A 14,806-nucleotide genomic window follows, 5' to 3' on the forward strand; every position below is an offset into this window, starting at 1 on the left:
TTAAAATTCATCCCAGTTATTGTAATCATCTTCACCATCCTCCAAAACACGCTACAAATACTTTTTATACCGTGTAAAGATATTTGATCAACATAGTGCAACTGTGCAAGATACCCCCCTCTATACAAAATACCCTCCTGATTAAACTACCCGGGTATTTTGCAAATACGGGGGTGAATTTGTAAAAAACCCAGGGTAGTTTAGTTAGTGCTCTACGGTACTTTATTGAATATCCTGATTGGTAGAGCTCCGCACAGGTAAGGGTCAATTCGGGTGACCCGTCGGGTTGACCTGAAATATTCAGGTCAGGGTTGTCACCGCGACCAGTATCAGCTTGCTACGGTATGCTCGACTGATTGACTTGTCAACCTGAATACTTTAGCTCAAAAAAAATGTTTATACTCTGAAATGACGTTTTTTCATGTTACCTTATGAAAAAAACGCCGTTTCGGCATTGTTTTTTATAAACAAATACGCCGAAATGGCGTTTTTTCGATTTTATTTTATGGAAAAATGCCGTTTTGGCATTTTTTTCGAACTAACTTTTATGAAAAAAATTGCCAAAATGGCGTTTTTTCATATTATTTTATGGAAAAATGCCGTTTTGGCATTTTTTCACTTCTTTTATGAAAAAAAATCGCCAAAATGGCATTTTTTCATATTATTTTATGGAAAAATGCCATTTTGGCATTTTTTTTCCACTTCTTTTATGAAAAAAATCGCCAAAGCGGCGTTTTTTCATATTATTTAATGGAAAAATGCCGAACTGGCATTTTTTTCCACTTTTTTTATGAAAAAAATCACCAAAGCGGCATTTTTTTCACTTCTTTTATGAAAACATCGCCAAATCGGCATTTTTTCGTTTATCTTATAGAAAAATGCCGTTTTGGCATTTTTTTCTTCTTTATGAAAAAATCGCCAAAACGGCGTTTTTTCATATTATTTTATGTAAAAATGCCAAAATGGCATTTTTTTTTCACTTCTTTTATGAAAAAAATCACCAAAGCGGCATTTTTTCATATTATTTAATGGAAAAATGCCGAAACGGCATTTTTTTCCACTTCTTTTATGAAAAAAATCGCCAAAACGGCGTTTTTTCATATTATTTTATAGAAAAATGACCTGAATACTTTCAGGTCAGGACGATCAGTCAGGTCGAGCACCCGACCTGACCCGCCAGCCTGATAAAATTTTTCGGTTCGGGTCGACAAATTACCCGACCCGACCCGACCCGTGCAGAGCTCTACTGATTGGTACTTGAGTATCCTTCTTTTGCGCCATTTTTTGGCAGCAATTAGGTTTACCGATTGATAAAAATTTTTAAAAAAATAGGAACCAATTGGGTGGAATTCAGTCACCTGATTAGTCTCTGATTTAACATTGTTCGACTAGTGAATAATAAAGAAAGAAAATATGTAAATAAAAAAAGAAGAAAAGAATGAAGGTGAATAAAAAAAATAGGAAAAGTGAAAGGAAATGAAAGAAACAAAGACAATTGAAGAAGTGACGAAATGAAGCAAAGAGAAAGTAAAAAAAATGAAAGAAATAAAAAAGATTAAATGGAAATGAAAAAAAAATAAAAAGAATAAAGAGAAGATGAAATAAAGTAAAGGGAATAAAAGGAATAAAAGGTAGTATAAAGGAATAAAAGAGATGAAGTATAAATAAAAAAAAATGAAAGGAACAAAAAGAAAATAAAAAACAATGGAAAAAATGAAGGAAAGGAAAAATAAAAAAAGCAAAAAAAATGAAAAGATGAAAAAAGAACAAAAAAATAAAAAAGAGAATAAACAGGAAATTAAGTAAAAACTAAATCTATAAAATAAAAGAAGAAATAAAGTTAGTAGGGAATAGAAATAAATAGATAAAAACAAAAAAATAAAAAACATATCTTAGTAATTGTAGAGAAAAACTGAAAGATCTAAAAAGAGTAAAATACAAAATGTAAGAAATGAAATATAAGAATGAAATAAAAAATAAAAAGAAACGCCCATATAATGCTGGATATATATATATATCTTAATTGTAAAACTGAAAGAACCAAAGAATTTAAAGAATAAAATAAAGTTAGTAGAAAACAAGTAAAATGAAAAAAAAATAATGTACTTTAAATATTATACAAAGTAGCAAAAGAGCCTAAAGAAAAAAAAGATTATTTGAATATATTAAAAAAAAAATAAACAAACATAAAAAGGTGATATCACCGAGTAAATTATATAAAAATATATAAAATTATCAGGTTAAATCACTTTAGGTGAAAAATTGCCAAATCATCCCAAGTGAAAATTAGTTATAATCTAATATTATAATATATATTTTTTCAATACTATAGATTAAATTAATTAAATTAAAATTGCTTAATACTCTAAAAAATAAAAATAGCCAGAAAAAAAAAGGATTTGATTAGTACTAATTTTTTTTATACTAATTGCAAATATTATAAATAAAAAAAAAATTAAAAAACTTATAAAAATATATGTGAAGTATATATTGTAAAATTAAATATTTTCAAATAAATTTATAAATGTCAATTAAAAAAAAAAGCAAAATTAAATACTGCAAAATGAAATATAATTATTATTAATAGAATCAGCTTAGCTAATCTACTAATAATATAGAAATAAAGTTAAAGTAATAAATAAAAAATATATGTCTATATTTAATAAACATAAATGTAAAAAATTTTAAAATAATTGTAAATAATAAATATTTACAAATAAATTAATAAATTAAAAATACTGATTGTTACTAATAAGAATTTAAAATTTTTAATAATATTTCAACATTTAACATAATTTGAGCCAAAATATCACGTGAATCAATTGAAAATGGGTAACTTTATAACATAATAATATAATTAAAAAAATATTTATGGTAAACAAAAAGTTTTTACAATTCTGTAAATCAAATAAATCAAATTAATTTTTTCTGATTGTAGAATTCAGTATCGTCATTTTATAATTGCATGCTTTTAAAGTATCCCTTGACTATCCTGGGTCCCGTATACATTGCACTAGCGTACGTACATATGTCTATCGTTTTTGGCTTTCTTTTTTAATGTTGAGAAATTAAAAAAAAATTATTTTCTTTTTGACTTGTGCGACTGACTGTCATCCAACTGCCAATATCCTACCTTCCTCTTCCTATCCTTTTTAAACGTTTGTACTAATAATTAATTATCTTTTATTCTCTCCTTCCAACCAAACCAATTAAATACACATAAACATATCCAAACAGGTTTACAAATTAGGAATCCATTTTATTCGAAATTTGGTTACGACGAAACTACTATCTTTTCAGTAAATACCCTAATTTTTTAGCTTTTTGACAACTGTAAATTTATTTATATATAGTAGTATACGAACACCAGCTGTCCAACTTTAATTCTACGAATAAACACTCCCTTCCTTTAAGCTTTTCGTGCTGAAAGCGTTCGTTTTGACGATTCGAACAAACAAACATATTTCATCGTAATGAGTTTTCAAATAAGCCCGCCAAATACTGACGGGCATCAACCGTCTAATTCCGATGAGTCAAAGGTTTCCGAACAGGTTGGCCTCCGCTAAACAATAAAAAAATTTTTTCACCATGTTAGTTAATTTGTAACTTAATTTTTGTAACAATTTTCATATAGCTTTCGCAAAATGAATATAATGCCTTAAAATCGCAGTTGGAACAAATTTTTGCAGACTTTGATAAAGAAAACCGTGGGAGAATTGTTTCGAGGGATCTTTTCTCTATGATTGAAAAATTTGAAAGGAATCAAACATCAAGACTTTTAAAGGATGACACTAGGCCTATGTTTCAGATGTTTTGTGAACAGAATCCTGATATGGAAGTCTCTGTTGATGACGTTCTTCAGCTCATAACTAAGTTACAGCCGTCAGCTCCTTCTAATAATACTACAGTTGGTTCTACAGCTTCTTCAGAACCAATGACGCCTCGGAGATCAGTCACTAAATTTGGATCGGTTCGTAGTAATTGGCGAAATAGGCATGTTGGTAATAGGGATGGTTCAATGTCTATTCCTCAAGAAACTGATGTATGTAATTTTTAATAATGAAAACAAGCAGATTATTACAGTTCTTTTCTAACTTTTTGTTCATGTAACGTAGGGTGAGGATAGCAGTTCAGCATCAGGGCGTTCAAGACGTTTATCATCATCTGGATTTTATGAATCACCTGGTAGCATGATGTCATCTTCTTATACTAAGCCTTATTATGATCCTTCGGAAGAAATTGTAGAGTCTTTTGAGGGGAGTGGTGGAATTGACGAAGCGGTTTCTAATTTGATAAAAACTGTATGGTTATATTTTTACTGTAAATTTAGAAAAATTCCGAATTGTAATATTTTTGTTAATAAATTTATAGAGTAATAATGACGATCCTGCTGTCCAACTCAGCCGTCTTTACCGTCATACTGTTGATCTTACTAAACGCCTCAAAGAATCTGAACGTCATTTGGCTTCCGTAGCCCGTCAACATGAGGATCGTATTGAAGAATTACAACATAAATTGGATGAAACAAAAGCAGATTTAGCAACTAAAAAACGTGAAATTCAGGATCATAAAAGCAAAGAAAAGACGAATTTGCATCAAATTTCTGCAGTATATATTATTATTATTTATTACTTATTTAACATAGAAAATATATTTACTATATTTATCTATATTTTAGTTGGAGGGAGAGATACAGAAAGTGGGAAAGAATTTATCTAGCCAAAAGCAACTTTATAGTCATCTTAAGAGACAATATGAAGAACAATGCGGTACATTAATATTATTTGTTCTAACTATTGTAGCTATGAGCATTTATTTGTTATTAATATTATTTTAATTTATGAACAGAGGAAGCCGAAAAGTTGAAAGATCTTGTACGAATTAAGGAAGAAGAATTGTCTAATACGGAACGAAACCTTACATTCTTTTCTATGGAAAGACGAGCGGTAAAATTTAGTTTTTTAATATTTTTTTTTTATTTAATATATATTTTTTAAGCATTTATTTATTTTTTAAGTGGACTGAAGATCGAGAGCGTTTGGAATCTGCATTGATAAAGTTAGAAAAGAATGCAGAAGCTGCTCAACAACACGAGAACGAACTTGTAAGACAACGAGACGAGAATTTGTACTTAAAAGAAACGATTGATAAATTAAAACTCGATTTAGAGGAAATTCGAAGTAGCAGAGGACTGAATACCAATAAAAAATATCCTTCTTAAAATTTTTCATAAGAGTTTTACTTTATTTATAGCATATTATTCTTAATATAAGCTTACTGAACTCGATGTTGCCAATGACGTAGAAAACATAGGCAATAACAATAAGGTATAGTATATGATAATATTTTGTTATAAAATGAAACAATGGACAATTATATAATCTAATTATGTTTGCAGAGCCTGCAAACAGAGCTATTTGACAATGCGCTTGCGTCGATAGAAGAAGGTGGTTCAGATTCGAACACGGATGATGTAAGACTAACTGTTAGCAAGGTAGTTATTTTTTTCTAGAAATTTTCTTTATTAAGAAAATATGTTGACTAATTCATAATTAGACCCAACGACGACGTAAGGATAATACATCAGATATAAACGCAAGTGAAGAGCAATCGCATTCACGATCCGGCGAACTGGAAAGATATCGTGGTGCTGATACCGATCATACAAACCGAAAACAAAGTGGATCACGTTCAAGTCGTCGTCAAGTAACAGATGCAAGCGGAATTGCACGAAACACCTCTGGTAGGGATATTGAATCACAATATCAAATACTATCTTCAGAATTAGGAGTTCAATATGCCTTGATTGAAGGCATATTAAGGAACCGAGATATAGCACCAGGTGCACATGATAAAAGAGATAGACAAATTAGGAATAGTGTTGATGGAGATAGTACTGATTTAATGAGACATTCAAGACTTCGCCAATCAGCAAGAAAAAGCAAGCGGAAAGGTTAATCATTAATTTAAATTATTTAATTGGCTTTATTTTTAACTCAACATTAAATTTTACCAAATTTATATTATTTTTGTTGTACATAACTATTTCATATTATAACTTTTGCTAATATTATCGAATTTTCCATTAAATATAGCAGCAACTCCAGTTCCAGAAATAGAGGTATGCATTTCTAATTTTTTATCATCATGATATATGTTATAGAACATTTAATTGAAATTGGTCCATTCTAGCCACAATCGTCAGAAAAAATTGAACAAGCGGCGATGCAATCATCGAAGGCGCTTGTCACACGCAATCAAAACATGACTGTTGCTCAACATAATATGGTTAACAGTACTGTTACATTCGCACTCTACACACTTGTAATTTATCTTTTCGGAATTATTACATCTGTGTTTGTACTTGATAACAATCAGGGAAATATTCCATATAGCGAATGGCTTCCAAATGACTTGCGTGATGAAGGCTGGACTATGCGTTCATTTCAGATTATATTGTATTGGATCGATACATTATTAAATGATGGAAATATGAGAGTTCCTACATAAATAAACCGGAAAGACTTTTTATATTATTTTTATTTTATCTTTATATTTTTCCTTTGTTAAATAAGTAGTCTATTATAGGTTGTCGTGTTGAAAGAAGATAATTAAAATCTTGCTTATACGAGTTATTTTTTATATCACTCCAATTTCTCCCCTTCTTCCTTTCTTTTAATTTTAACAAGTACATAATGTACACTTGAATTTTTATAATTTCTTGTATTATAATTGTTGATCTTTGTTGCGCTTGCAATCATATTACCATTTTTTTTTATTTACTTTTTCTTTTTTGTTTGAAATTACATTATAATTGTTCATTTTCTTTACCATGGTTATATTATATACTAAATATCCTATTTAGATTGTTTATCAATTTTGGAGGACAAATACCAACTAGTATTATATTTCAAAAAAAAAAAATTGGCTAATACTTAAGAAAAGTGGGTCTTTATTTATTTGTTTAATGATTAACCGATGTAATGAATTTAAAGAAAAAAAATTCTGCATGAGAGGAAAATTTAAATACGAGGACATCTAATTTTATTTTTCAGGTAAATATCTCGGAATTTATTATTTTCGATAAAGAAAACTATTATATTAATGGTTCCGAGATTTAGTATGAAAGTAATGATATTGATAATATCACATTTTAACATACAAGTATAATACATTGAATGGATGGAAAAAGAAAAAAAAATCACCACCTAAATGCTCATCCAAATAACATAACTATACAACACATTTAAAGCGTATCACGATGTAGTAAATCAGTTTAACCTTGACCTCGTTCGCTAGAGGATCTGTCCGTGCTGAATAATAAATTTTACATTAATTAATATGTTAATACGGGCATAATATTAAGTTTATTGATAAACTTACGAATATCTTCTGTCTTCGTGACTATGCCGTTTATCTCTTTCATCGTCAGAATATCTCCTATAATACCTATCATCACGATCATCACGATCACGTCTTGGTGTTAGTGATCTCCTGGGAGAACGAGAACGAGAACGAGAACGAGATCTACAAAATAAAAAGTATTATTATGTTAACAACATCTATCCAAGATCAAAAAATAGTGAGATAGGTTTTAAAGATGACTAAATCTCGCTGAACATTTTGAATAGGGAAAAAATACATATAAAGATTATAATTTTGAACATTCGGCGGAATAGAAAGTTGCCGGTAATACTTTGAAACGGATTTCGACCATTCAATTGCCACGAGATTTCAGATACGGACAAGGGTCTTAGACCATCATTATTCAATAATCATAGGTTGGTCGGATTTGTTACTCTGGCAGACTTTTGAAAAACATTTAATTCTTCTCGCGGAAACAATTAAATTCTGACACAAATTTGGTTTACCAAGCACCATTCCTTTTAGAATATTACACGCGGCTTTATACGGGTTTAAATATTTATATAAACATTTTTCTATATATAATTGTCGAATAATGTGATCATGTGACATATAATGTTGTCACGACCACACGGTTGAAATGGACCCGTCGAACATTACTAGGTCTATACAAACTGAACTTCTCTCAACCTAACAATTATCTTTCTTGGAAGCAATATATAAAATAAGAAAAATATTAACAAAAAACAACCTTAACGAAAACAAACCTTCTTCTTGGACTCCTGCTCCTTCGCCTTTCTCTACGACTCGAACGACAGTCCTTTGCCCAATGACCTTAAAGATTTTAACAGAACTCATATAATTTTCTTATCATTTAACAAAATTTCGAAGTACAATATTAAATGTTATAAGTACCTTCTCTACCACATTTGAAGCATTGATTTTCGGCTGTAAAGCAAAAAGATATATAATATTTTTTTTTGTTAATATTGATATTACAACGGAATAATTCTTGGTTCTTTGAATCCATTGAAATCGAGTAATGCTGTTAAATGAAAATTTCATTTTCTAGTAAGTTATAACGTATATGTTCATTTTATTCCAAAAACCTACCTGGCTTTCTCCCACCATTTTTTGCCCACTCAACAACAATACGATTTCCGCGCACTCGCTAATATAAAAATTATACCTATATTAATACCTCAAATTTTTTGAATGTCCGTACTTTAACATACACACCAAACCGTCAGTTTCTTTCATTGCATCGGATGCATCCCTCTCGTCCTGATATTCAACAAAAGCGTAACCTCGTTTTACTTCCAACCGATTAAGACGCCCATATTTGTCAAAGATATGTTCAAGATCTCGTGGGTGGGTATCCAATGATAACCTGAAATTCAAATAACAATAAGAAGTGAAGGAAAAAGGTCAAGTTATTATTATATGACAGTACCTTCCAATGAAAAGTGCCATTTTCTGAACAGTTATTTAAGCAAAACTCTATTTTACTGGTAGTTCGATTTCGTATTTTTTTTTTTTTTTTCAAAAAAAGAGAGAAAAAAAATTTTTGCAAGTTAAACCAGTGGGCTTATTTATACTTTTTATAACTGTAGCACTGAATCATTGATAAAAAATGACGAAAATCAAATATGAATCTTAGCATTTATTTACTTAACCCAATCAAAAAGCTTAGTTTTTAAGGCTTTAAGCCAAGCGACATAAAGTACATAACCTCTACTGAATTCTTCTCCATACATCGAATTTGGCAATCGCCATATCACAAAATCATTCATTTTTTCCAAAAATACCAAATGAGTTGTATCTGATCTAAGTTCTAATGCAATAATAGCAATTGTAGGATGAATTTCATTATTTTTTCCGCAAAGACAAATTTTAGTTAAAGTTGTAATAAAAGCATCAAGTATGAATTCGTTGTATACGCAGTCACTAGCAATAACAAAATCCCATTGATGTTTTAGAATATCTTTATCAATTTCTTCACCCCATAATAAATCTGTTACAATTACATTCATATAATCTTTTCCCAAGTTTCGTTTAACGTTTTTCCAGAGGTGCGGCAAAACATTCGCTTGATCGGTCAATGTTACCAATTTTACCAAAGGAACGAGACTTATACCTGTTAATCCACATCCCGAACCTAACTCAAGTATTTTTGTTTTTTCTGTTGAAAAATTTAACCACGTGCGATGATTATTCATAAATTTTGCTAGCATAATGCTAGAGTCCCAAAGGACGGTTCCCGTTGTACCGCGGACAGAAAGAAGGGATTGATTTTGTGAAATGTTTACACTAATATTGTCTAATTTTCAGAAAAGAAAGTTAAAAAGTAAATAATATATTGAGATTATATTGATAAAAAAGTTCAAGTAACAACCATTGATTAAAACTTCAACATAATCTTTTTTTTGTGTTACAACACGATTATGTTGCCATTCTAAAGGACGACCTTCTGTGAACAAAAGAAAAACTTCTTCATATATATCATCAATCTTAATGGAGTCTTGTGGAATTGATATTGGAAATATCAAATTTTCGTTATTTATTTCCATCTTTGAAAGAGATAGGTGATCAAAAAAATTCAAATTTTTTAAACTTTATATAATTATGTAATCGACATAACCAATTTAGAAATTTCATGTGAAATTTAAAATATAGAAAGTAATTTATTTATTGGTTCAGAATAAAGTTTTATAAATAAATAATTAATTATAGAATCTAAAAAATATTATAAATTAAAATATAACGTCGGTGTCGTCATTTTTTTCCAATAAATCTGCGGGTTGAGAGTCATAATTCTGTGCGTCATCTAAATAAAAGTAAAATAATATAAGTAAACATAATATATAAGTATTAAAATTGTTAACCTAATTAATAGATATGAACCTTGGCCAGTCCTAAGCTTTTCTATTTCAGCTGCTTGTTGATCTTTCTTCTTTTTACCCTGAACTTTCTTTAATCTTTTAATAAGAAAAAGGATTAATTGTTATATTAATTTTCCGTAATTAACTGTGTATAATGATCACACACACCTGAAGAATTCTTCACGGTCTTGTTCATCCAATTCAGAAGTTATATATTTTATAGTATTCTCTATTTTTGGTATAATAACATGCTCGATAGCATTTACACGACGATTAGTTACTTTGATAACTTCATCCAAAATGACGAATGCCGTCTATATAAAATCATATCACAATATAAATATAATCATTTTCTTTGTAAGACAACATAAATTTATGTTATTACCTGCAAAGAGGCCAATTCAACCAAAGTTTCTACAGCCTTAATATATGTTTCTTTACATTTTTGTACTTGTTGACCGCCACGTCCAAGACCTGTTAATTCAAAAGCTATACAAGCCATTGTATAAAATAATTATTTAGCATGAAACAATTCAATTAAATAAATTATTAACATTAAATAATATTAAGCTAACATACCATTTCCTCCCTCAAGATAACTCTCAAAAGTAGGTAACATTACTCCTGAAACATTTTCTTGCTTTGTACGAACGCGGAATTGAGCACTCTTGACACTTTCTTGAACTTGATAACTTAAAATAATTATTGCATTTAGTATTGTATAAATAAATAAATAAATATATATATATATATACAGTCAACTCTCTATAAATGCACCCCCCTTGGGACTGGAAAAAAGCGTGTAATTATGTACAAAAGGTGTGCATTTATAGAGAGTAAAAAATTAGAGGTCATATATATACTTGGGACCGAATCAAGGTGAGCATTTAGGAAGGGAATGCACTTATAAGTGGTGCATTTACAGAGAGTTGACTGTATATATAATTTATTGAAAAAAATTACTTACCTAATATCACCAGCAATGTACGACACTTCTGCTAAAGAGAACGAAGCTGTTTGCATTACTTTACCCATTTTTTGCTTAGCCTTTTAGTTTTTAAAAAAATAATCATCAATATCAAATTAATAAACAAAGATAATAAAAAAATTTCTCACTTCGTCAATTTTTTGAACGATCGCTCTGAACCTCTTGGTAAGAGCTTCACTTTTACGTTTCAACAAGCTGTGACCTGTTTGTGCCCCTTTCAACTTTGTCTTCATAGTAGTCAAAGCCCTATATGAAAGGATCGAAAGTTAATAAGATAGGTTCAACACGAAAAAAAAAAGAAATTTTTTAAATTTACATGCGAGTAGGGAAAATGTTGATTCTAGGTCCTGCTCCAGACATTTGGTATTTGAATCTTCAAGCAAATAGTGTTTGGTATTGAAAAGAGAAACATTGATCCGGTTTTATAATCAAAAAAATCTGGTACAACGTATTTAATATTATTGCAGATTATCAACGTTCAAATCTAACGATTCTAACAATCACATGACAAAAATAGTTTATATAAGTACTGAAAAATTGCCGTACTAACCATACTGCGAATATGTTTTTAGTAAAGATGTTTAAAAAAATATTTTTTTTAACGATCGTTCTTGCAATATTTTATATAATTGCGACAAGACCTGAATTGCCGCAATCTGAAACGTCACCTATTGATAAACCTGGTGCTTGTTTATTTTATTTTTTTTCTTTTATTTAGTGTTATTGATTTTGATTTATTGACCAAACGCTTTTATACAGTGACCAAAAAATATGTTATTATGTTCAAACCGAAAACCTCAGAAAAAGTAATGGACGATGTAAAACTACAAATTGTGAATAACGGAGGATCTATATATTTAGAGTACTATATGATCAAGGGTTTTGCAGCTGAAATACCAGAATCTTTTGTTCAAACTCTTGAACATAATCCTAACATAAACTCTATGGAAGAGGATCAACTTGGTTGGTTAATTATTTTAAAAAGTCCTTGATTTTTTCTGACATATTTATACTAAATTTTTTTTTATTTGAATAGTACACACAATGAAATAAATGGACGATTATAGTTTCCTTCTTTTTAAAGATAAAGAATAATTTAATTTATAATATATACTGTATATTTTTTTTTATAACAAAGAAGCAAGATTTAATGTTGATGTTGATCTGTAATAGTATACTATATAAGTACTATATACTAATTTTAATTTATTAAAATCAGGTTTCTAATAAAATAATTATATATTATTTGCTGATTGGTAATAATTTAACTCATTTACAACATCTATACAGAAAGTTTAACGTATTACAACATAAAGAACAATTTTATTATATATATCATGATGTACTTACTTTCTCCGTTTTTCGTATTTTGTATATTTTGTATAAATACTCTATCGCCCTTTTTCTTATATCTATTATAAAGTCACGTTTATATTTAAATTTTTTTCTTTATATTTTTGCTATTGTTCTCTTTCTCAAGAATTACTCCTTGTTTTACGTACAAAAATTTTTGATTCAACAGTATTTATAATAATATATTGATAGATACATTTATATGGAGATATAATAATATAATGTATTCGTTGACAATATTTGTTGGTCGGTTTATGCCTGTGGTGGTCTTATCTCTCGTAGGTTATACATACTATGTCTTTGTATTTCGAATATGTGGTAAGTTGATATGACTTTAGTTATTTTAGTATGATAGCACGCGTTACGTAAATTGTAAATTTATATTTTATTTTCTTAGTTAATCGTTTAATAGATTATGATAAAATTGCACAAGCTGGTATGTTAAATTAATTAATGCAGTGAATTTGTAAAATTTCAAATCAACGTTCTTCTAAATTATATAACATAAATTTTCAGTGATATATCTGGTAATTTACAACATTTTGTTTGTAATGACTTTGTTATCATATTTTAGAATTTTACTTCAAGGTCCTGGATCACCTTCAAAAGTAAGCATTGAAAATAAATCAAAATAGTTTCAAAATAGTCAGCATTTGGGTTACTTATAAATTCATTATTACAGTCACCGAAACAATCAGAGCAACAAAGAAATTCACATTCACCAGATGATGATGTTACAGTCAATGTATCACAACCAACAACGTTTACCATTCATCATTTTAATCCTGTAACAAATCCAATTAATACATCAAATGCTGATGCCTTATTACAAATGGAAAATGCTTTCATTAAAGATAGTGTGTCTCCAACAGTGGCAGCATCAACTTCTAATACTAACGCTGCTACTTCTAATCCTTCTTCTTCAAGTATAATGGTTTCAATGCCGAATATTTTTATAAGTAAAAGGGACGGAAGACTAAGATGGTGTGATAGATGTAATTATGTGAAACCTGATAGATGTCATCATTGTTCCGAATGTGATACCTGCGTGCTAAAAATGGATCATCATTGTCCATGGGTTAACGGATGTGTGGGTTATTTCAATTATAAATGTTTTTATCTGTTCATAGTATATACTTCACTATATGCTGATTTTGCATTTGCTGCTACTATACCTGTATTAGTGGAACAATTAAAGGAAGATGTAAGATATTTCTTTTATTGAACAAAATTCAATTATTTGAGTAACTAATTTATTTTTTATTGTAGAAGTATCTTGATATACAGTTGATTATTATAATGATATTGTGGGTATAATTTGATTTCATCAAAGGATGATTCTACTTATATTCCATTCTAATTTTTTTTTAAATTACAACAGTGGATTTATATTTGGTCTTTTACTTACAGGATTTACATTAGTTCATACAACGTATGTGCTGCGGAATAGAACTACGATTGAAAGTATTTCGTTTCGTACAAGAACGTACAATGTACGTGTACAATTTGACGTTGAGAATCCATTAGGTTACGGTGTGACAACTACTCAGCCTGGTGAAAATCTGTGGAATCTTGGTTGGAAAAAGAATTGGAAAGATGTTATGGGAAATAAATGGTGGTTATGGTTTATACCATTTGGTAAACCTCCCGGTGACGGATTAATATATTCTTTTAATCCTGATCTACGAACTAGATTAATAGATGACGCTAGAAGACAATCTCAAGCACAAGAAGATAGAATGGCCATGATGATGCAACAAGCCCAACGGAGTAACACCAGGGGTGGAACTGGAGGTGGAAGGATATTATGATAATGATCAAATTTTTAACACTAAGAAACAATTTTTACTTTGCTTATTAAAAAAAACAATGTAAATTAAAAAAAAAATTAAATTAATATAGAAGTAAAATAATAATAATGAACATAGTTTGTTAAATGCAATTTAGTATTATATACTATTTGTATTCTTAAAAATTTTACTTGGGAATAAATTAAGCAGTCGAATCAAAAATCGGATAACTTTATTCTACCTGCTCTACCAGAACATTATAAATTAAATTTTTAACCGGTCAGCACCGAAATGGTTAGAAATGGTTAGATTTGAAAAGTAATAATTGTAAACGCTCCAAAACCCGTTATTATAATCAAAAAAGTTTATTAATATTTGATTTCAATGATTTTTATACATTATAATAATTATAAATTATTTACATGCTT

At 29.1% G+C, this 14,806-nt stretch overlaps 6 protein-coding genes across 9 annotated transcripts; 3 read left to right on the forward strand and 3 right to left on the reverse strand.

Annotated features, from left to right (window-relative positions):
* Positions 1 to 3,473: 3,473 nt before the first annotated feature.
* On the forward strand, positions 3,474 to 7,017 carry OCT59_015124 (uncharacterized protein; the record flags this gene model as incomplete). Its single annotated transcript, XM_025309698.2, has 12 exons — positions 3,474 to 3,551; positions 3,635 to 4,042; positions 4,116 to 4,301; positions 4,372 to 4,608; positions 4,679 to 4,769; positions 4,849 to 4,946; positions 5,018 to 5,104; positions 5,274 to 5,327; positions 5,399 to 5,494; positions 5,557 to 5,953; positions 6,096 to 6,121; positions 6,193 to 7,017. The coding sequence occupies 12 exons, from the start codon at positions 3,474 to 3,476 to the stop codon at positions 6,508 to 6,510; spliced, it is 2,076 nt and encodes a 691-aa protein (XP_025164723.2). The 3' UTR covers positions 6,511 to 7,017.
* On the reverse strand, positions 7,014 to 8,936 carry OCT59_015125 (uncharacterized protein). 4 transcript variants are annotated; one of them, XM_066139793.1, is made up of 7 exons: positions 8,819 to 8,936; positions 8,605 to 8,755; positions 8,479 to 8,536; positions 8,281 to 8,410; positions 8,133 to 8,199; positions 7,384 to 7,527; positions 7,014 to 7,313 (listed from the first exon to the last, which is right to left on the reverse strand). In XM_066139793.1, the coding sequence occupies exons 3-7, from the start codon at positions 8,494 to 8,496 to the stop codon at positions 7,277 to 7,279; spliced, it is 396 nt and encodes a 131-aa protein (XP_066002633.1). In that variant the 5' UTR covers positions 8,497 to 8,536; positions 8,605 to 8,755; positions 8,819 to 8,936; the 3' UTR covers positions 7,014 to 7,276. The 4 variants fall into 4 exon arrangements, with proteins under 4 accessions (XP_066002633.1, XP_025164722.1, XP_066002635.1 ...); XM_025323027.2 differs by having other exon boundaries at positions 7,023 to 7,313; positions 8,281 to 8,313; XM_066139795.1 differs by having other exon boundaries at positions 7,023 to 7,313; positions 8,117 to 8,199; positions 8,281 to 8,313.
* A 73-nt stretch (positions 8,937 to 9,009) lies between these two features.
* Positions 9,010 to 10,097, reverse strand: OCT59_015126 (uncharacterized protein). The gene is made up of 2 exons (XM_025323026.2): positions 9,833 to 10,097; positions 9,010 to 9,685 (listed from the first exon to the last, which is right to left on the reverse strand). The coding sequence occupies exons 1-2, from the start codon at positions 9,933 to 9,935 to the stop codon at positions 9,033 to 9,035; spliced, it is 756 nt and encodes a 251-aa protein (XP_025164721.1). The 5' UTR covers positions 9,936 to 10,097; the 3' UTR covers positions 9,010 to 9,032.
* On the reverse strand, positions 10,012 to 11,627 carry OCT59_015127 (H(+)-transporting V1 sector ATPase subunit D). Its single transcript, XM_025323025.2, has 8 exons — positions 11,552 to 11,627; positions 11,364 to 11,481; positions 11,215 to 11,294; positions 10,827 to 10,939; positions 10,633 to 10,736; positions 10,416 to 10,561; positions 10,270 to 10,343; positions 10,012 to 10,192 (listed from the first exon to the last, which is right to left on the reverse strand). The coding sequence occupies exons 1-8, from the start codon at positions 11,593 to 11,595 to the stop codon at positions 10,119 to 10,121; spliced, it is 753 nt and encodes a 250-aa protein (XP_025164720.1). The 5' UTR covers positions 11,596 to 11,627; the 3' UTR covers positions 10,012 to 10,118.
* Positions 11,628 to 11,788: 161 nt separating this feature from the next.
* OCT59_015128 (uncharacterized protein) lies at positions 11,789 to 12,652 on the forward strand. Its single transcript, XM_025323024.2, has 3 exons — positions 11,789 to 11,918; positions 11,995 to 12,198; positions 12,272 to 12,652. The coding sequence occupies exons 1-3, from the start codon at positions 11,798 to 11,800 to the stop codon at positions 12,286 to 12,288; spliced, it is 342 nt and encodes a 113-aa protein (XP_025164719.2). The 5' UTR covers positions 11,789 to 11,797; the 3' UTR covers positions 12,289 to 12,652.
* OCT59_015129 (uncharacterized protein) lies at positions 12,600 to 14,594 on the forward strand. Its single transcript, XM_025323023.2, has 6 exons — positions 12,600 to 12,906; positions 12,986 to 13,024; positions 13,105 to 13,196; positions 13,271 to 13,792; positions 13,858 to 13,895; positions 13,970 to 14,594. Exons 1-6 carry the CDS (start codon positions 12,810 to 12,812, stop codon positions 14,397 to 14,399), a joined length of 1,218 nt encoding a protein of 405 aa, XP_025164718.1. The 5' UTR covers positions 12,600 to 12,809; the 3' UTR covers positions 14,400 to 14,594.
* The last annotated feature ends 212 nt before the right edge of the window (positions 14,595 to 14,806 follow it).

The sequence above is a fragment of the Rhizophagus irregularis genome, chromosome 23, assembly GCF_026210795.1.
Source record: "Rhizophagus irregularis chromosome 23, complete sequence".
In the NCBI taxonomy this organism is placed as follows: domain Eukaryota; kingdom Fungi; phylum Glomeromycota; class Glomeromycetes; order Glomerales; family Glomeraceae; genus Rhizophagus; species Rhizophagus irregularis.